Below are 21057 nucleotides of genomic sequence, written 5' to 3' on the forward strand. Positions count from 1 at the left end.
GGTGTTTTCCATGTGTAAGTTATTGGACCAAATTTGGGGTTGTCTGTTCTTTGGCTTCAGCTTTCTAAATCTTCAGCTTAAATTCCTGCTTCAAAAGTAGCACAGAGCAAAACAAAGAGCAGTTGGGGAGTGGAGCTCCATCCATCCAACATACATCCAAAGATGTTTGTGTGTGTTCAGGTTCCAAAAAACCTGCAGGAAATAATTTTCTGTTCTTCTATGACAGTCATGGGTTCCAAAACACTTCACTAGAGATTTATATTCCATTAGCTTGTGTGGTGTGGGTCCAACTCTTTGCTACTTACAAGTTCTTTGCTGGTTGCTTGTTTGTTGAATGTGCTAGAAGAAACGCCATCATGAATAAGGTTCAAGGCTTTGCACAAGTTGGTCATTTTTGGAATACAAATCCTCAAGGGATAAAAGAGTAAGAGGCTTCAATTTAGTGCATTGTACAAATTGTACAAATTGAGTATCTAGAGAGCAAACTGAATACACACTTACTGTGTTTTGTTGCAGTTTAGCTAAACTGATGTTTATGCTAGAAGGTATTAAAATATAATTGACTTGCTTACTTTGTTGTGTCACATCTGTGTAATGAAGTCAGGTGGGCATTTTCATTTGCAATCTATTGCTTCAAGACATACCAGCACAGTGGAGAATTCATCCAAGTCTTGTGCTCAGTAAGCTTTGCTAAGTCATCCTCTGATGTGCAAGCTGAAATATTTCTCAGGAAATGAGTTTAGCCCTCAATTTATAGTGTATGCTAACCATAGTAAAGTATTGTATGCAGCACATGCTAGAATATAAAGCACTTTTTATATTAGAATCTTGCATTGTGAAATAATGATTAAGTGTTAAGAAGGAAAATGCATTCACAGGTTTTTACAGTGAATTAATAGGTTCTGGGTCATTTGGTTTGGACTTAAGTATCTAGCCAATATTGCCATTTGCTGAAAAATCATTTAATAGTAAGTCATAAGTTAAGTCAATATTGAAATAAATATTTGGACCCAAGATTTATGTTTAATCATCTTGGAAAACACTGAAAGAAGTTTTCACTGATTATTTTTTTTAATTATTATTTTCTTAAAACTATTTACTCCTTTCAGAAAAAAGATTCTGTTGAGGTCTTCTCTGAAATAACTTAAAGCTCTTTGGTTTCTTAGCTTTACAGCATTTTGTATCAGACCAAAAACTTACCAGTTGCAAAGTATGTTTCCACTGGCAGTTATGTTTATTTGCTATCTAGGTTGTGCTACGTGGAAGTAGATTTTGTGCATTCAGTAGAGTCCTGTTCAATGATTTAAATAAAGCTGCTATTCATGTCACTATTTCTGTCGCTTTGTGTGGAATCTCATGAGCTTTATTAATCCTGCTCTAGGTTCGCTTCTGCTGTTGCCGTGGTTTAACTCCCGCTGGCAACTAAGCCCCACGCAGCCGCTTACTCAGTCCCCCCTCAGTGGGACTGGGGAGAGAATCGGAAGAGTAAAAGTGAGAAGACTCAGGGGTTGAGATAAAGACAGTTTAATAAGTAAAGCAAAAGCCACACATGCAAGCGAGCAAAACAAGGAATTCATTCACCATTTCGCATGGGCAGGCAGGTGCTCAGCCATCCCCAGGACAGCAGGGCTCCGTCGCGTGTAGCAGTTGCTTGCGAAGACAAACACCATGACTCCAAACATCCTTCCTTCCTCCTTCCCCCAGCTTTATATGCTGAGCATGACATCATATGGTATGGAATACCCTTTTGGCCAGTTGGGGCCAGCTGTCCCAGCTGTGTCCCCTCCCAGCTTCTTTTGCAGCCCCAGCCTGCTTGCTGGCAGGGCAGCAAGAGAAGTTGAAAAGTCCTTTACTTAATGTAAGCACTGCTCAGCAACAACTAAAGCACCAGTGTGTTATCAATGTTATTCTCATCCTAAATCTGAAACACAGCACTGTACCAGCTACTAGGAAGAAAATTAACTTTCTCCCAGCCAGAACCAGGACAAGTATCTATGACAGAAACAGCATGATTGTTTTAACATGCCTAAAAAGATGGGTTTTGAGAGTCATTAGATTTGGGTTCTGTTCTTATTCTCCCACATTTTCTATGTCATTCTGGCTAAATAATTTAGTCTGGTTTAGTATTTAAAAATACATACAAGTAAGAAATGTTAACTTGTAATCGTTCAATGGCACTGCAGAAGTACTTACTTTAATTGGATTTCATTGACTTTTTACAAGGGCATGTAATGACAGGATAAGGGGGAATGGCTTGTAACTGAAAGAGGGTAGATTTAGATTGGCTATAAGGAAGCAATTCTCTACTGTGAGGCTGGTGAGGTGCTGGAAGGGGTTGCCCAGAGAAGCTGTGGATGCCCCATCCCTGGAAGTGCCCAAGGCCAGGCTGGATGGGGCTTTGAGCTACCTGCTCTAGTGGAAGGTGTCCCTGCCCATGGCAGGAGGGTTGGAACTAGATGATCTTCAAGGTCCCTTCCAACCCAAACCATTTTATGTTGTTACACCTTATATTCCAATACTTCTGTCCCTTATGCTGAATTCTTTTCCTACAGTAAATTAAATATATGTTTTTTGGTGGGTTTTTTCCTCTTCATAAGAGAACAGTGTCAGAAAATAAGTTTTCTTGCTTTAGAACTTTAAAAAATGAATCTGATTTTTTTAGAAGTAAAACTTTGAGCTAACTACTTTACTTTAGTTCTTGAAAAACATTGTATCTGTCCTGGTTAGAATCCTTTTTGCCTTCAGATAGTGTTTAAGGTTTCTTGAGTTTTTAATGATCTCCCAAATACCTAGCTGTTTTTTATAGTTAATGTTTTACCTCTGCACTATTTGGCAATGATTGCTTAGGTGGTCCTTATCACAGGACTTAGGAGATTATCATTTATGGATTTGGGTAAAATACATCTGTGATTAAAAAACCAGTCTAAAACCTACATGAAATTTAAATCTTAAATAAACTGTATCTTTTCACTGTCATACATTGTGATTCACATTAGTGGTCTTTATCCCATATACGGGGATGATGTACTTGTAGATTAGCATCTCTTTCAAAAATTTTGAATAGATGAGTATATATTGTGTAGTTCTATTGATTCGTCCAAGATTTCACAAATATTCATTAAAATGAAAGAAAGCAAGTACAATATACAAACAAATCTGGAATCGTAATTATCTAACAGACCAGCAAAAATCTGTTGCCATAGAGAAATTGCTTCTTACAAAAATAGAAATATTTTGTGGGGGAAATGTTGGCCACTTTTTTTGGTTGCTTACTTTGGTATGCAAACTGGCAGTGGCTGTTAGTGAATATGATTGTACTAGGTGTGCTTTAGTTGTACTTTCTATTATTATTATCCTGCTTCTGCTTTGCCATATGGAAGAAATGTATCCTTTGAAGTGCAGGTTTGAAGGAATCATGGAAATTCCAAAATTTTTTACAGCAATTTTTGTTGAAAAGAAATATAAATATATATAGTGAGGTCATAGAAAGATGTTTGAGGTAAAAAAAAAGTTTGTTAAAATGTGTGTCAAGATTACACTTGTTTAGCTTATCAGCCTCTTTTTTTCTTTTTAATTAATCTGATTCTTCAGCTAACTTAAATGGACAAATTGGATTTGCCTTTGGCTTTAATTCAGCCTGTTCTGTTCACAGAAAGGCTCACTTGCATGTTATGTTATTGCATTAAAAACATTTCACAAATAGTGCCAGCCGGAATTAATGACAGCTAAGTCTAGCATTTTCAAATAAATAAATAAAAATAATAATAAAAAGGGAAAATAATTCTTTTTCTTGTGCATCAGCATTTTCTATTAAAAAAGACATAATTGGAGCAATTGTATATTTAGTGTCGAAATTGTTATTGGCTGAGTAACTTACTTTTCCAAACGTTTTTGGCCCTCATAATGCTACTGTGGCCCATCTCTGTAGCAGTTCATTCTAGTTCACCTGGATTTATATATTTATTTGCTTAGGAAAAATGGTCCTGTCTACAGTGAAATACGTGTTTCCCCTTCAAATCTTGTGTTATCTGATGAAATTAAAATAAAAGCTTTTTAAGAAGTCCATTATAATAGCTCAGAAAGACTTAAGACTCAAACTGAAATCTGTCCTCCGCAGGCAAGCAGATAACAAGACTAATGGTGGGTGGATGAGCATACTACCCTTTTCTTGCCAAGACCCTGCTGGTTATGTTCCTTCCTCTCCATATGTTGGCCTGTTTTTATAAGCACTTTAGTGATGCCTGGGGCTTCAGCTGACTGCAGGGTGTCATTTTCAGGAGTGCTGTGCATATACTGGGCAGCAGTTTTACTCTTGATAGTACCAAAATCGATGAGGGGAGTTAAAATTGTGAGAAAACATGTGTTGTTCCCACCTTACAGGTAGGGAATTTATCCACCAAGAGTACTGTATCTCTCACAATCATGGAGTCTGAGGAAAAGCCAGCCAACCATAAGAGCAGAGCTTCCTGTGATCTGTGTAGCACCATAGTCATAACACTAGTCTTGTGTCTGGTAGTGGAACCAAGCTCACTCTAGCTTTGTTTTTGCATTCAGACTTTGCAACCATTTTGTGTCTTTCTGCAAATGCAATAGGAATATTGTTGTGGCTGTAAGGATGGGTTTGCTTCAACCGTAGCCAGCTTCTTAAAAAGACCAATGATTTTGTGTGCCCAGCTGTGTATTTTAAGGCCAGTGACCAAATGGGCATTAAAACCATCAAAATGCTTGTATCTAAACAGCATAAAAATCATAATTATTGATGATAACCAATCTGAGAATTTCCAGAAGTGTTTCTGGCAAAGAAACATCAGTCATTTCTTCAGCAGCAAGGTAAAACTGTTTTTTAAATTTAGGTAGTACTGATACATGATTTCTGTAGAAATCATGGGTGTTTGGATACAGCTTCTATTTAGATTTAATTTGTCTCTTGGATGAACACAATCATGAGTTCTAATCAATTTTCTCTCTCTGTAAAAAAATGAGCTGGAGAATCCATTTTTGCTGATACAAAGCTAAATATTCAGGGTTAATGAGAGAATCACAATTTAAAAAAAAAATTGAAAAGCATGGTTGTCAGCTGATGCAGTTTTCCATGTCTTTGTAAGCCATTAAGAACTGAATTTGTAAGAAGGGTATATGCAAATGGTAAAGATCTTCAGGGGTAGAAGGCAGTTTATGGCTGGAGATAGAGAGGCTCAGGTGATTCACAACTGTTAAGTTAAGCTGGACTCCATTGCTCTCTGAAGAGCTGTGTGTGTGCGCACGCACATGTGCAGGTGTGTGTATGGGCTCGGAGGTTAAAGCAGACATTGCCTTTAATATCTGTAATAGTTACAGCAGAATTACTTGATCTTCTGGTATTTCAACGAGAGTAACTGTGCAGGTTTTGCACGTGATGAGTACAGATAATGCATCATCATTTTTCCCTTCATTGAAAGAATCTGGAGATAAATTGCATTTTCAATACTGTTCACTTTTCTGCATGCCAAAAGTATGTGTCTAGGTACTTTTTCACAGCTGGCTTGCAGAGAAAGTTTTTCTATGATTCTGGTCTTCTAAGTCCATTTTTAAATGGACCTTAAGCTATTACTACTGTAGTTAGATGTTAAGTATTTTACCCCGTCTCCTTTTGATCAAATTAGAGTTTAGAAAATAATGGAAGTGTTAGCAATAAAATGAAGTAGTTCTTATTTTCTTTTCTAATGAAACAGCAATAGTAAGTTCTGATTCCTTTTTTGCATTAATCTAACCTCTGTGTCTATAATGTGCTAGCTCTATTTGGCATGAGTGTCATCATGTAATAGCTGTATGAAATACAAACTAAGAAATAGTTGCCTCCTAAATACTAGAGGATTAACTATATCCCATAATTGATTCAACAATGTTGTGTCAATTTCTCTTTGTTTCAGGTGACCAGACTTTAAGAGTTTGGGATGTGAAAGCTCCCAAAGTCAACCTTGTGATACCAGCCCACCAGGCTGAGATCTTGAGCTGTGACTGGTGCAAATATGATGAGGTATAAACCTGTTAGTCCAACTGGTTTCCTGTTTGAAGAACTCTCGTTAAATAGTGGGTCTTTTTACTGCAACATTAATGCATCTTCTCTTTAGAAAAATATATCTAGTTGCTTTGTTGCTTTCACTTATTACTACATCTTCAGAAGTGCATTGCTCCAACAGATGGATGGCTCAAGTAGATTGGAGGTTTTTATTTTGTATAGTGGACAGAATAGTCCATAGTGGAGAAACAGATTGTATTTCTCTGTTGTCTTGATTTTACACAATGGAGACCTCATTTATGATTTATTCATCTGTATTGTTTGATTTATCTAACTTCTGTAGCCAACGTGCACATCATTGCAATTTAATAATTACATTTTCCTGATACATCTGTGTTTTATCAAATCATCAGAACTTGCTGGTAACTGGTGCAGTTGACTGTAGCTTGAAAGGCTGGGATTTGCGGAACATCCGTCAACCAGTGTTCATCTTGCTTGGTCATACCTATGCTATCAGAAGAGTAAAAGTAAGTTGTATTTTATTCCCTGATGACCACCACTGAATTGTTAAACAAATCTTCCTGGAAAGCAGTAATATTTTATATTATCTAATGACTAGCAAAAATAAAATGGGTGTTGAAGATTTTACATGCTGTAGTGATTGTTCTTGGAAACCTTCATTTCAGCACTGTAGAATACTTTGATATTTAGCAGATTGCTGAGATTTCAAAGTCAGTATATTTCCATGAGGAGTGTTTGAGAGCTTGAGAGAGTGTTGGGAGGTTTACTTCTGCTATGTTATATGGCGTTTGAGATAGAGAAAATACCTTTGCTAATTCATTTTTTAAATGGTGCTGTGCCTTTTTGTTTCTATGCAAAGGGTCAATATTCACATAAGGCAAGGTATAGAACTCATTGTGAATATGTATTTTTGTGTAAACAAAGGAAACATTAAAATGTTCAAAGAAATTTCAAAACTTTGTGCATGAAAGTCTACAGATGGCTATACTGGATCTGTGTACTACTAGATCACCCACCAACAGGGATTTGTTCTAGAGGCACAATGACATTTTTTTCATATTATTCAGTTCTTACTATTTTTTTATATTAGTCAGATATATACCTGATCATTTTAAAGCCTTTCAAGAACAGGTATGTTTATTAATGTATTCTAGGACGGCTGAACTGGCAGAAAAAAATTATCCCAGCTCAGTATTTTGCTTCACGTGCCCTTGGAATTTTTAATGTGTGTCTAACAACTTTAGAAGTTACTGTGCTTAGGTTGTAATTTGTCAGAAAAGGAAGTGGTTCCATATCATCAATCCTGTTTGCAGCCAGATAGCCTGGGAGGCTCCTGCTCTTCCTTATCTCAGCTACCTTTGTATGCTGTCCCCACTGGTGGTGGCTGTCCAGTCTTTTTTCCCGAATTTAATTCCTGCATGACCATGCTCTAATCTGGCTCTCTTAAATGTTCTTTATAGCAGAAGAACATTTAGCAGTGGTGTTCAAATTTGTTTTTTCTTGTCTTTTTTAAACAAGATAAGTTTGCAGCTCCTATTTGACAGCCATTTAGACAGATGAATCAATACGGTATTAATCAATACAGACTGTCATCTTCTTACTCTCTGACAGTTAGTGGGGTCTTTTAAAAAACAGCTCTGCCACTAAGGGATTCACAGCACATTATCTTCCTGATAAAATGGAGAAAGTGAACACAGAATTGTTACTCACCATAACCTGTGATAATAGAACTTGATGGAACTACAGAAGATGGGTTTACGAACAGATGGAAGGACTTCTTTTATACATCAGATGGTAGACTTCTTGAATTAGCTCTCTGCAGAAGAGGTTGCATAGGCAGGCAGTGTCATCAGGTTTATGGATAGCAGCTGGTTGATAAACAGATACTAGAAAAGCTGCACAGGGATAGCATCTCTAATTTTTCTATTCTCTATAATCCTGGGCTGCATTAGGAAAAGCATTGTCAGCAGGTTGAGGGAAGTGATCTTTCCCCGCTACTCACCACACCAGCAAGACCGCATGCAGAGTGTTGGGTCCAGTTCTGGGCTTCCTAATACAAGGGAGACATGGACATACTGGAGTAAATCCAGTAAAGGGCTGCAGAGAAGGTTATGAGACTGGAGCCTCTGTCCTACCAGGAGAGGCTGAGATAGCTGGGTTTGGTGTGGAGAAGAGAAGGCTTAGGGAGGATCTTATCACTGTGTATGAATGATTGGGGGAAACGGAGAAGACAAAGCTTGACTCTTCTCAGTGATATTTAATGAGAGGACCAGAGGTGATCAGTACAAACTAAAATACGAAAGATGCCATGTAAACATAGAGCACTAGGCTTGAAGACTGTTGGCCTTACTGTGTAGGGTATCTTTTATATTCTTATACAGTCTCAATTGAGTTTCCATTTTATGGTCCATCAAGCTCCCTGTTTTCTTAAAATGCCTTGAAATTATTATTATGAGTTGGCCAGCAGTAGAACTTTCTTTTCACCAGCCTCTGAGATCAGTTCACTGAGTGGCTTTAAGGACACGGTGGAGAGGCTGTGTATGCATGTGACTTCTGTTCCGTCTCAGCAGGATTTTATAGCTCCCATTTCAAGATAGACATGGTCCCTCTGGACATAAGGTAAGAGGATGTGGGCCAGCATTTAGAGGTGGGGCAGCATATCTACACTTGTGTGGTACAACTCACCAGTCACACTAAATGTAGAGAGACCTGGATGCTACTTAAATAGAAGCAGCTGTCTACTCATGTCCCTTCCCCCCTACATTGTGTTGACACTAGCAATTACAAAGCTGTGCAGCAAGCTGACTCAGCTGATTGCTCCGAGTAAAAATCCTGTCCCTAAAAGTGACTAGTTTCTGTCTGGATCACTAAGCTGTCTCAATTTGTTGCTCAACTGCACAATTGCAAGCCCTAACACAAAGGAGGGGGGGCAGGAGCACGCAGCCTGAAGTGGACAGGGAAGGGAAGGCCATGACTCTTGGCAGCAGTGCATTTTTAAATTGGCTTAAACCAACCATGAAATCACACTCTTCAGCTGTCTGTCTTTTGTATTCTGTTCACTTGTTCAGGGTTATATTGACTGTCAGATCTGAGGCTGGCAAGGAATTCTACCCAACATGATACTGTCAGGATTCCTGCAGATTTCTCATGATCTTTCACTGCAGTACAGGGCATTATCAGCACACTGAGGTCATCTGGAGCCCTTTTCATTGGTGCATTTGGCTGTTGCATATTCTTAGCTGACTTCAATCTCTTATACTGAAAGGTAGTTATGGCTTTTGAGTTTACCTGAAGATATTTGGGTGAATTATCTATGAAATATTGGAGGTCAGGCTGGGTGATATGCTGGTCTCTTCTGTTTGTATACAACTGTTCAGGTGATAAAGTTGTATTATTTCACAGTTGAGTGGAACGGAATTTTAAAATACTATCTTCACTTTGTAGCAGAAAGACATTGTGCAAATTCTTTCAACTTGTATGTGTGGCACTCTGCTAAGTATATTGACAGAGTTTGCTTAGGTAAGTTTCTAGGATACTTAAGGTTATGACAGCTTTTCAACTTTGACAAGATGTTTTTGCTTCATCTGAAACTACGTGGATAAAGATGCAAAGGGGGCATGCAGGAAACATGCCTTTGGGTTTTGCTGCCCATCAGACTACTTCTTCAGTATTCATATTCTTGGGATACAGAAGAGAAAGATGTTTTGTTATGATTCCACACCCCCCTCCAGAAAGACTATAGGAAATCTGAGGAGGTTAAAGTTCAAGCATGCACATCCCTCAGTTCTGCTACAGTAAAGAGAACTCTGTCAGCAGGGTTCGGCAGGCAACAACATACACTGCTGTCTTGGCAGCTTGGGCAGTTGTGGCAATAGCTCAGGCTTAACTTTTGACTTCGTAGTAGCAGTGAATAGTGTTGGAAGTCTTGCAGGAAGAATCTTACCTATGAACCATGATGTGGGGGACCTGCTTTTCAAATTGAAGTTATGTCAATGAATTGTGTATTTCCTGCTGAGAAATACTGACCTTAAAATGGTTAGAAATTGAGGGTTGCCAAAAAGCTGGAGCCGAGGTGAACAATTTTACATAACTGCATCCTTATTGCTTGCAGTGTTTAGACCTGTCTGCAAGAGATCATAGAAGAGTGTGTCCCATTAAATGCCCTGCAGGAGGCAGGGAAGTTATGAAGTGAGGTTATGCTGCCTTCAGTTTTTCAATTTATCTCCAATTTTCCCATTTCTGTAAATAATTTCAAAATCTTAGGATGTGGAATTGATGACAGTAATATACCTTGCATTCTCTTCAGTATGGCCCAGATTTTCTCTCTCTGAAAAGAATAAACTGGTCGCATGGCTTTTCTCAAACATTTATATAATGAGATGATACTCAACTTGTCACCCAAAAGCAGAATTTAATGACTGTTTATATGACTGTCCTAAAACTTCTTAACTTTACAGCAGGGTTGTTTGGTACTGCTGTAATGAAATCAAACCAAAGCAGGATCCCATAGAGCATTCTTTGTAATTAGAAGCATAATGGAGAAATTTGCTGATGTAGTCTGTGATGTGGTACGTACCAAAACAGTTAATATAGTTAAACTTTGGTAATTTTCTACTTATTATAAGTCTGTATACATTCACAATGATTTTACTTTAAAAGTTGTTCTGTTTCATTTTCTTGCAGTTTTCACCATTCCATGCAACCTTATTGGCGTCTTGCTCCTATGATTTTACTGTGAGGTACGGTATTTTTTTAATCGGATACAAATGGAAAGATAACATATTTTAATGTGGCTTGCAACGGGAGATAGTTCTAGAGTGGACATACTGAAGTGCAGTTAATGTTGCTATTGGATGTTTTCTCTTTGTAAGCTATGTTGAAAATGCATGGGTTCTTCATTAAAGGCTAGCTCAGTCACTCTTCTGAATCATATCTGCTCTGACAGATGCTTTCTGTAATCCTTTTCACATCGTTCTGCTGAATGGAGTTGCATCCAGCTGTGATAGTGTCTGCTAAGAAGGTAATAGCCTCTTATATTAATGTAGGTGGGTAACTTTGTAAGTTTCCCTGACATATTTTTATTTAAGCTTTTTATGAACAAAGTTTTTGTCCTACCAGTATCTGAGGAAGCTTGAGTATTGTTCCACAGTGTGTATGCTCAAGTTCTTTAAACAGTACTTCTGCAAGTTGCCCTGGCTACCTAGTATATCTGATACTGCTAAGGATTTTATAGTACCACTGACTTAAAGCTGATTAAAATCCCAAAGAAGTTTAACTTCATGTTAGGACTTCTCTAAGATCCACAGCGTCATATGTCAATAAACTATGAAGCACATTACTGAATATTTCATTCACATTCTTTCATCTACATTTAAATTTTATAACATAGACTGGATATAGTAAGCAGTAGATTTACAAATGGGAGAAGCTCTCTTCCCCCACAAGTGACTGCGAAGTTATTCCACTCCCCCAAGTCATCCCAATTAACATCACTTCTGGTTGTGTCCTACGTGATCTGACAACAGACACAGAAATGTTCTGTTTTCTACGGGAAATCTTGCTAACTCTCAGTGCCTGTACATGTTTCTAAATCAAAAATCTATATAGTCTTGTGCCATAACATCATATTAAGTTGCATCATGAAGTTAGTGTGTTAAGCATTGTGGGAATTTTGTATAATCTCTTGTATAGAAGAGCAGTATAGCTGGAATACTGTTTTGATCCAAGCTCTTGGTCGCAGCTCCCAGAATGCAGCTAACAGAAACACGCAGGTGTGCAAAGGGGCTCTGAAGCTCTGCTGCAGATGGCATGGGACTGCTTGAGGCTGTACAGTGACAATGGAGACGTTGCACAGGGAGACAGTTGCTGGAGCAGTTATCCTTGGCAGATTTGAGTCCTCAATCATGATAGCACTGGCGAGGATGTTGCCTTCCGGGTCTTAGGCTGCAGGGAGCGTCTGGTGCCTCTTCCTGGGACTGGGGGTGATGGTGGCTTCACCTGTGGGAGATGTGTTCTCTTTGAGGTACTGGGGTAAAGGAGCTGCAGGAGGAGATGAACAGATTGCATACCATCAAGGATAGGGAACGCAAGACTGACAAGGTCTTCACAGGTATCCTTCAAAGGTGAGAGCTCAAATCCCACAGTGCAAGGAAGGAGGGACAGTTAGAGACTATTCTTCAGGAACAGAGGGTAAGGATAAAGATTCCCCTGATGGCGAAGGCTGGAAACTTGTGACTTCTGGCAACACAAGTTGGAGCTAGAGAACAGATTTAGTGCCCTGGAAATGGGTGAGCAAGAACAGGCTTGGTCTGGGGAGGTGTCAGAGTCAGCTGAGCCAGAGTGTCTGCACCAAAAGAAAAAATGCCCATCATCACTGGAGACTGCCCGCTGGTGCATTCCCTCTTGAAGTATCTGTCTGTCAACCCAACCTGATGTCTTGGAAGGTTTTGTTGCCTCCCTTGGGCTGAGGTCCAGGATGTTGTGGAGAGACTGCTAGGGTTGGTCCAGATTCAGAACACTGCCTTTTCCCACTTACCTGTATGGGTTCTCACGTTACTGAAGGAGGTGACCACGAATGTATCAAGATTGGCTACATGGCACTGAGGGCCCAGGTGGTGGTGTTCTTGATCCTGACAGTGAAGGAGAAAGGTTCAGGTAGGAAAGGACATCTCCAGCAAAGCAACACTCGGCTGCATAGCTGGTATCATAAGCACAGCTTTGTCTTTTACAACCACTAGGTCCTCTTTTAAGCGATTGGGTACTGCAAGGCAGGCATAAGGTCCATCTGACAAAGTAGGGCAAGAGCATCTTTGCCAATGGGCTTGCCAACCCAGTGAGGAGTGTTTTAAACGACAGATGTCAGGGCAGAATGACCACAACCTGAAGAAAAGTGAAAGCATGGGGATCAGAGAAGGGTGTGGGGTACAGCATAATGCCAGAGGCATTTGCACTTTCCCTGTGAAATCAGCCTGACACCTGTGTACAGCAGAGGAGACAAATGTGGAATTAGAAGTCCATGTGCATTGGCAGAGCTGTGGCTTCTCCTGTTGGGGATTATAGGGAGACGGTGGAACTGCTCACCAGACTGGAGAGCTGCAGTAGATAAAGGCTCCTCAGGAAAGAAAGTCTAGGAAGATGAGGTGGTGAAATGACTTGATTGTGTTGTCATCTCTTCCCATTTTTGACACTAACTATATGTCCTTCAGGTTTGGCACTAATGCACTTCATGCAGGACTGAAATCTAATGCAATTTCAGCTCTGACATTTTCATATGTGGAAACTGTCAGTAAAGATGAGCACTAGCTCATATATCAGGGTGTATGTAAAGGCAGAGCTTGGGGACCTTTGCACAAAATGCCACTCTAGGCATTTATTTATTTTTCTGTGACTAGGGACAGAGGGCAGGTTTGAAGAGATGAAATACAGATTTTTAGCAGTTTTCTAAAACTACTAGTTGCTGCATTTGGTATGAGTGAACAAACAACAAAGAAGGCCAGGTGAAAGAATTTGAAAAAAGGTGGCACAAGCAGAATATTCTGTATAATGGAGGAAACTTGTTACCACAACAGTTTGGGAACATCTCTTTTAAAGACTGTAATATAGTAACTATGTTGTACCTCTGCCATGTACCCTGTACTGTCATTTACATGGAAGGAACGTAGCTCACAGTAAGAAGTAAAGTTCACTTAGAAATGTTTAGAGATTGACTGGATGCACAATACACTCCGCATGCACATATGTGCACACATGCTGTCATGTATGTACATGCGTATACACACCATGTGGACAGGTGAACATGACTATATACACATACATTTCAACTTAAGAACAAAAATACTTGATACATATATAAAAGGTGGAAGTAGGGAATCCAGCACATGATACTCATTTTGGATCTTGTTAAATCTTCTCAAGGCCAGTAACTTGTTAGCCACGTTTGATAATAATTCATAGAACAGTATGGTATGGCAGTCCTTTAAAAACAGATTAATTGATACAAGCAGTGTTGTTTTAATAGCAGTTTAGTTATGATATTGTTCTTTTTTTCTTTAACATTTCTGTTTCAAGCTCTGAATTGTCTGTAAGCATTAACATAGAGTAGATAACTAGGTACGGCATAGCTCTGTAATCTTAAATGTTACTGAAGATTTATAGTTTAACCAAACAAATGCAAACTTTAGATAAGACTACCAAACTCCTATGGAAGAGGCAGGGTTTTTGTTTGTTTCGGGTAGAACAGCTAGCTTGGCACATAATTTTAACTGGATATCTAAACCCAAAAAATAGTAGGTTGAAAGCAAAGTTAATGCTTAGCTTCATCCTTTGCAAACAGTATGATTGCATGTGTGCACTATAGCCAAGCTACTGAAAACTAGTTTAAATGCCAAGTTCATAGTGGGGGCTAATAAAAAGAGAGTGTAGATTTGAACTCAAGTTTTTACATAATTGAGTATAGTGATTTGGATTTAACCCCTGTCTAGTAAATGCATCATTGAGAATTTTTTTTTCTATACCATTTCCTTACTCTTTGAGAGAGTTCAGGAAAAATGTAGGTTAATTAAAGAGCAGTTTTAACACAAATTAATTGTTAAAATGCCAGGAAATGCACAAAGTACTGTAACATTTCCAGGACTTATTTAGGTCTGTGTGCATGTTCTTAAATGTTATCTCCATCAAAATTCAGTTTGAAAGAACATCAGTGTCATCTCTTACTGGAATCACTATTTTATATTTTTAGACTCTCTTCAGTATAAAAAAAAAATCTTGGTGCATTAGGCACAGACAGGGCTCACCAACGTCTAAACAGAAGATCTGATAAATTATAGAACTTCATTAAGCTGGTATCAGGCCAGATCTTGAAATGTATTCACAGAAGCTTGCCTCTGAGGCCAAAAGGGGATTTTTGTTGAAAGTTGTACTATACTGGACATCATGTCTGCAAGATTCTTTAAGGTAATCCACTATCTCTAGCTCTCCATCACTATGTACAGTTCAGTAGCCTGGATCACAAAGAAATCTTGAGAACTACTGCAATAATGCTGCTCATAAAAGAAACTATTCTTCACTTCAATTAATGATCATTGTCTTTTTTCTTTTTTCTTAAAGGTGAAAAGATGAGTAGTGTTTTCTCATTTGCTCTCTTTTTTCTTTTTTTTCTTTTCTTTCCACATGGAAAATGTTTTCCCGCTGAACGAAATGCTTGTCACAGGTGGTTTCCAGCGTGAAACTGAAAACTCTGCAGTAGAAGAATCTATTAATTTGAAGTCTCAGCTGATAATAGTTCCTGCATCATTATAAAAAGCCTTCTTGGTAGCAGAGTTGCTAGTAATAGTCAAAGCTTTGGGCGTTACATCTGATGAAACTAACAAAATTCAAAACTGATTGTATTTTTTAATTATGATTTAACTGGTTTTTGCAATTATAGAGCTAGTCAAAGACACTCACAGACCAGCATAAAGCATTTCTGTTCTCTTGCATATTTTCTTTTTGGATTAAAAAAAGAATAACAATTTAATGGTAAATATTTTGACATATAAACAAATGTCCAAGTTATTGTATTTTTTGAATTCACTGGCATTTTCCTGCCTGTACATACTAGTTTTCTGTGAAATAAGTATTATGAGATGGAATTTCTCTTAAAGTGAGGAAGGTGTTGGCTGCAGGAGCTACTCATCAAATGATACAACCTCATAAATAGATTAATACCTTTTATCTATGAAAACAAATTTTCTGGTGCTATGAATAATGCTATAATGTTGTTGAAGAATACAGCAAAGGGATATTTGTATTTTTTCATTTATCTTAATAAACAGGTCTATATAAATGTTAAATATTTGTAACTAAAACCTTCAAGTATTTATACTTGAATATTTAACTGTGGCAGCATCTGAATATTTATTCTTATGCAAAGTGCATATTTTTTCTTCTGAGTAACCCTTTTTACTTTTTGATTGTGAAGTTATCTATTAATTCTTTTTGGCATACAAATACCTTTAAACCTTTCTCTACAAAAGGTATCCTGTCTGTCTGGAAGGCAAAGTTAGGTTTCTTTGTGGACAGATGAGGAAACAAGTATTGAGAAGACTACACATACCTACAGTATTATCTGTATGTTAGTGGCAACCACTTCTGTATTTCTCAGGCATCTGATTTACCCATTTTTAGCCAACTGACCTTTCTCAATCTTAATGAAGAGTGGGACATGTCAAAGTGAACTGAAGCTTCAGCCTAGAATTATGATCCTAAAGGATGGGGAATATTTAGAAGCTCTGATGAGACCATATGTGTTTCTAAGTTAGGGATTTGTGTCCCCTTCTAGTTAATTCATGTTTTGGAGAGAAATCAGGGAACAAAGAGTAAGCTGGATAACTTCACTTTCATAACTACACTTAAATTGCTGTGTATCAGCAGCAGTGAAGTTGTTACTATTGTATACCAACCAGCCCATTGGTAAGCTCATGTCTTTATCTTTCCAGGTTAGAGTAGCACATGATGCTGTATCTTGGGCTGCACCTTGATTTGATTTAAGCTAAAAGTACTAGAGAAGGCAAGTACCTTCCTAAGTTGAGTTTCTCATTTGCATTTCTTAAATCAGATTGAACTTTTTAGTGACAAGAAATACCTTCATTTTGTGAGCATGCTCCATTTTTCAGGGCACTCTGTTTCTGGTTTAGGATTTTTGATTGATGCCTGAACAGGGTAATGATAGAAATACATTCTTGGGTTGGATATGGGTACATGATGATGACGATGAGGGTTGTTCTTAAATCATTGTTTTGAGGGAAGGGTTAAAGTTACTGGTAAGTTTTGTAAATTTTTAGATCTTCAGAAGCAGAAAGGATATGATAAAAGCTAGTAACTTGTTCATAAAAGAAGAATTGAAACAAACATAACTTGCAATCTGCCATTTTACCTTATAGAAGAATGTTTGTATGGGATTTCATTGTCAGGACATCAGCTTATGTGCAATAAGAAAAAACAGTGGTGCCTATGCAGTTCTATTAGAGTAGGGTCTTAAGTGTGTAAGTGGTGTGCTTTGTTTTCCCATACAGTACATAGGAAGTAAACTAAGAAGTTAGCATTTCAGCAAGAATTGCTTCAAAATTAATCATATAAGTTCAGTCCTTAGGGAAGAATTATGCTACTGGAACAAACTCAAAAGTAAAACCTATTTCAGAATTACTTTTCTGGATCCTCTTCCATTTGATTTGGCTTTCAAGCAGTTCTTCCTCTTTTCTTTGATGCTTATGAAAGATAGTACTTTGAATAAAGGCTTTCATCTATACCTGAGCTGCTTCATAATGTTGATAGTTTACTGGAACTGTAATGTCTTAAGGATATTGTTGTGGAAATAGTTAGATGTCCTCAGTTAATGCCTGAAGTAACAACATTGCCCTGATTGGCCTGTATCCAAGGGTAGCTCAACACTAAGTTCTGCTCAGGCATAAATTTTTCTGGTTTGCAGGAAGAATGTTTACAGGTAGCTATCTTTGCACAGGGATTAGAGAATGGAAGCAGGAGAATGAATGGTGCGATACACATGTAGTAGACTGAGTTCTGTGGCGTTCTTGAAAACTTCCTGGTTATATACATCCATATGCTACTGTGACTTCTGCCTGATGCAGTTGCATGTACATGGTAGCATTGAGTGGGCTTTTATGCAAATCAGCCTCTAAACAGTTGATTCACACCCACCTAAATATATAACATATGGAGACATCTTCTATTTGAAACCTAAGAGCAGTAGTAAAGCTTTCATACGTAATTTGTTGTTGTTGTTGTTACTCAGAAGGAAATGGACTTGAGGAGTTGTGGTGCTTGTGCTTCCATCAGTGCGTTTTCCCTGAATCATTTCCTGAAGTAACTTTTGAACCTGTTGAAAACTTAATTAGATTTGACAGGAAAGTTGTAGTCTAAATTTACTAAGCTTGTACCAACTTAATGGAAACTCATGAGCGTACAAGAGAGGGAAATCCAAACTATTGCCTTAAGGAAGGCAAAAGACATAGCATGAGTTCACCACCTGCCTAATCTGCTTGCTGATCTGCTGGCTCCTCAGCATGCAGCAACAGGCTGCCACAACGCATGGATTGTCCTACCTTGTACAGACACTGGAACCTGAAATGGTACTTGCTGCCTCGTTTTCCCAGCCAGTGGTAGAGGCACAAGGGCAAGAGGCAGGGGTAGAGTGGGGAGGAGGACATGGTGGGAGAAACTATTTTGAGGGCTGGTAAAAGTGTTTTGGTAGTAGAGCACAGAAGATGTATGTAGCAAGACAGACCTCCATGGTATTGCTATGGGTGGTACAAAGTACAAAATCCACAGGATGGCAGACTTTCTTTTCACGTAATGGCTTGTTTAGAATAAGCAGTCCATTTGTGATATATGTGCAGCTTATGAATTGCCTGTGAAGTATGTGTAAAACAAACAAGAAACTATCAAGAAATCAGGGAAAAAATACACTTTTAACAGTTCCAGTGAGAAAAAGTTTAAGAAAATGCACTTGTTAGGTTACAGGGTGTATACAGTCAGTGCACGTGTGACTGCCACTGTGAGCTCTAGTTTTAATGTACATAATATAGGTAAAAATGGCAGTTCCGTCTAAGTGGCACACCTGTGATTATACAGGCTGTACAAACCCTGTAATAGACCCTAAAAGCATATGCAGTTGTCTGGCCCACTGCTGAAGTTCATGCTCCCAACCAATTCAAATAATGCAAGCACAACTGTTTGCTGTGAATGCATCTTCATTTTTCTGTACAGCTATCGTGATGGGGTAAACACCGTCTTAGAAAACCTGCATTGCACTTTCAGTCTTCAGAATGTGATGGAAGTTCACTCTGAGGAAAATATTGTTGTCACCATGCTAGTTTTGGAAGCTGGGCTGTAGATAGTGTTTTTCACTTTGGACTGCGAATTTGTTACAGGAGCCATCACTGATTTGTCATCAGTGGTTGTCAGTCCTGAAACTGTACTTTTTTTTTTTGACTTTCAGTAGTAGTTTTTATGTCAAAAACCCACAAGTCCCAGACAGCCTGTGGAACTTAAACTAAGTTGGAGTACTCAAACTATACTCCTTCTGACTTTTTGCAAGCATGACTCCATACAACAAACACCAAATTGGCCTTCTATTTTTAAAATTTATCAGAATTTTTTTTCTAAGTTTTTGTAGATCTGAACTTGTTTCCTTTAATCTTAGTTTTCAGTTATGAGCATCTGTCTTTCAAGAGTTAGTAGACAACTAACGTGGTAAGGAAGGCTACCACTATTACTTAGAAACAACAAAGATTTGTTTCCTTATCTTCTTATGAACAAATGTGAGAGGATGAAAATGCTGAAATGGTCTTTTGCTCTTCTCTCCTGCAAACTAGGCTGTTTATCTTAGATCTCAGCTACTAGGAAAAAGTTAAGAGGGTTGTTGCTATAGCGTAGCCATTGTGCTGATACCACTCTGCTCCTTTATGAAGGAAATAACATCTACATGTTAAACAAACTGACCCTGCTGGCTCCAATGTTTGCTATTTTACCTGAATTGGTTTGAGCACACAGTGCTTTCAGTTTAGTTGGTCTGATAATGAAGTGTTCTTATTAGGTATTGTCACTTTCCCCAATAGGAGCAAGGCAGAGACACCTCTGTGGTTGTTACAAAAGTAAAGCATATGATTGAGCGCTATGGAGAAGTCTGAGCTGTAGAAAATTCGATTACAGCTGCCAGCCCATAAAATGTGCTGTGCTTTGCAGCCTGTGGACTTTTCTAAGCAGTACATACAATGCAAAAAAGAAAACCAAATCTTTCTTTTGTGCCATCGTGTGGTGTCTTGTCAGTGTGTTACTATTTGAAAGTTCTATTCCTGAACTCTTTTTTCAGGACTGAGATTTCTTGTACCTGTACTTTCATCCCATCTTCCCTTATACTTCTCTTATCCTTGCTGTTAACAGCATTGATGGACATTGCATCTAATGGTGCAGCAGCTGAGAGAAGTAGAGCACTTCAGAAGTCTATTTTCTAAGCATTTATATCAACAAGGCTCAAAAAAAAATTGCTTTTTGAAATATAAGTTAGTGGAATTAACCATGTAATGCAACTGATCTTTTTAATACAAATTTATTATTAAATTGTAATATTAAATTCTATTCTACAGGAACACAATCTCAAATTTGAGACTGGGAATGACCAGTATCTCTAAATGGATGTGTAATTTGCAGTAGATAAAGACCTTGTGGTGAACAATACCAAAACCAGAGAAAAATATAAATTTTGCTAAAGTTTTTCAGGCATAAAATTCCTCAGCCATCAAGAAATATAACAAGAGTATTCTAGCCTACATTTTGTTCTGTTTTAATAATGTCCCAATGGCAGCTCTTTGGTGCCAACTTTGATCTCAGTTTCTGCAACAGGAGACAAAGATCATTTTGCCCAGTGGGGTTTAATTTATGCAAATCAGCAGATGGCTTTGCAGGAATATGATTTGTTATGTTTCCTAAGTGGATGAGTTTGCTTTTTTAAATACCCTGGCAGCAACAGATTTGTCAATATCTTGCATTATATTTTTGAAATGGCCTTTCAATTACTTTAATTGTGGTTTGTTTGATTCCCCACCCCCCCATCCCCTTCTCTCTCTCCCTCCCTCCCTCCTTCCTTCTCTCTATAGATTCTGGGATTTTTCCAAGCCTAACCCTTTGCTGGAAACAGTCGAGCATCATACTGAATTTACATGTGGACTGGATTTAAGTCTTCACAACCGTGGTCAGGTAAGGGCTGGGGTGAATTTACTTTTCACTTGCCTATTTATAGCCATTGGGGTCATGGCTGGACTGCAGGACTCAGATCCTGAATAAGAGTCACCAGATTGCAGAAAGCTTCTGGAAGTGAGTCTGGATGAATGCTTATTAAATAAACCTCGCTTCATGTCCATTTTTATTTATAAATCAGTTACTTGCATTGGGTGGGAGAGGAGGGCAGGACAGACAGAATTGCAAAATCAGATAGCTGGAAGCCACAGTGAGCTCAGGGAAAATGAGGTAGTTTTGTTTCGGAA

The 21057-nt window shown here is 38.3% G+C and overlaps 1 protein-coding gene across 1 annotated transcript in view; it reads left to right on the forward strand.

The window, feature by feature from the left end:
- PEX7 (peroxisomal biogenesis factor 7) overlaps window positions 1-21057 on the forward strand; it is a 50431-nt gene that overhangs the window by 14556 nt on the left and 14818 nt on the right. The window contains exons 6-9 of the mRNA XM_037391777.1: window positions 5910-6016; window positions 6412-6525; window positions 10703-10758; window positions 20671-20770. Of these exons, the coding sequence (XP_037247674.1) occupies window positions 5910-6016; window positions 6412-6525; window positions 10703-10758; window positions 20671-20770 (377 nt within the window). The remainder of the gene's footprint in view (window positions 1-5909; window positions 6017-6411; window positions 6526-10702; window positions 10759-20670; window positions 20771-21057) is intronic.

The sequence above is a fragment of the Falco rusticolus genome, chromosome 6, assembly GCF_015220075.1.
Source record: "Falco rusticolus isolate bFalRus1 chromosome 6, bFalRus1.pri, whole genome shotgun sequence".
Taxonomy (NCBI): Eukaryota; Metazoa; Chordata; class Aves; order Falconiformes; family Falconidae; genus Falco; species Falco rusticolus.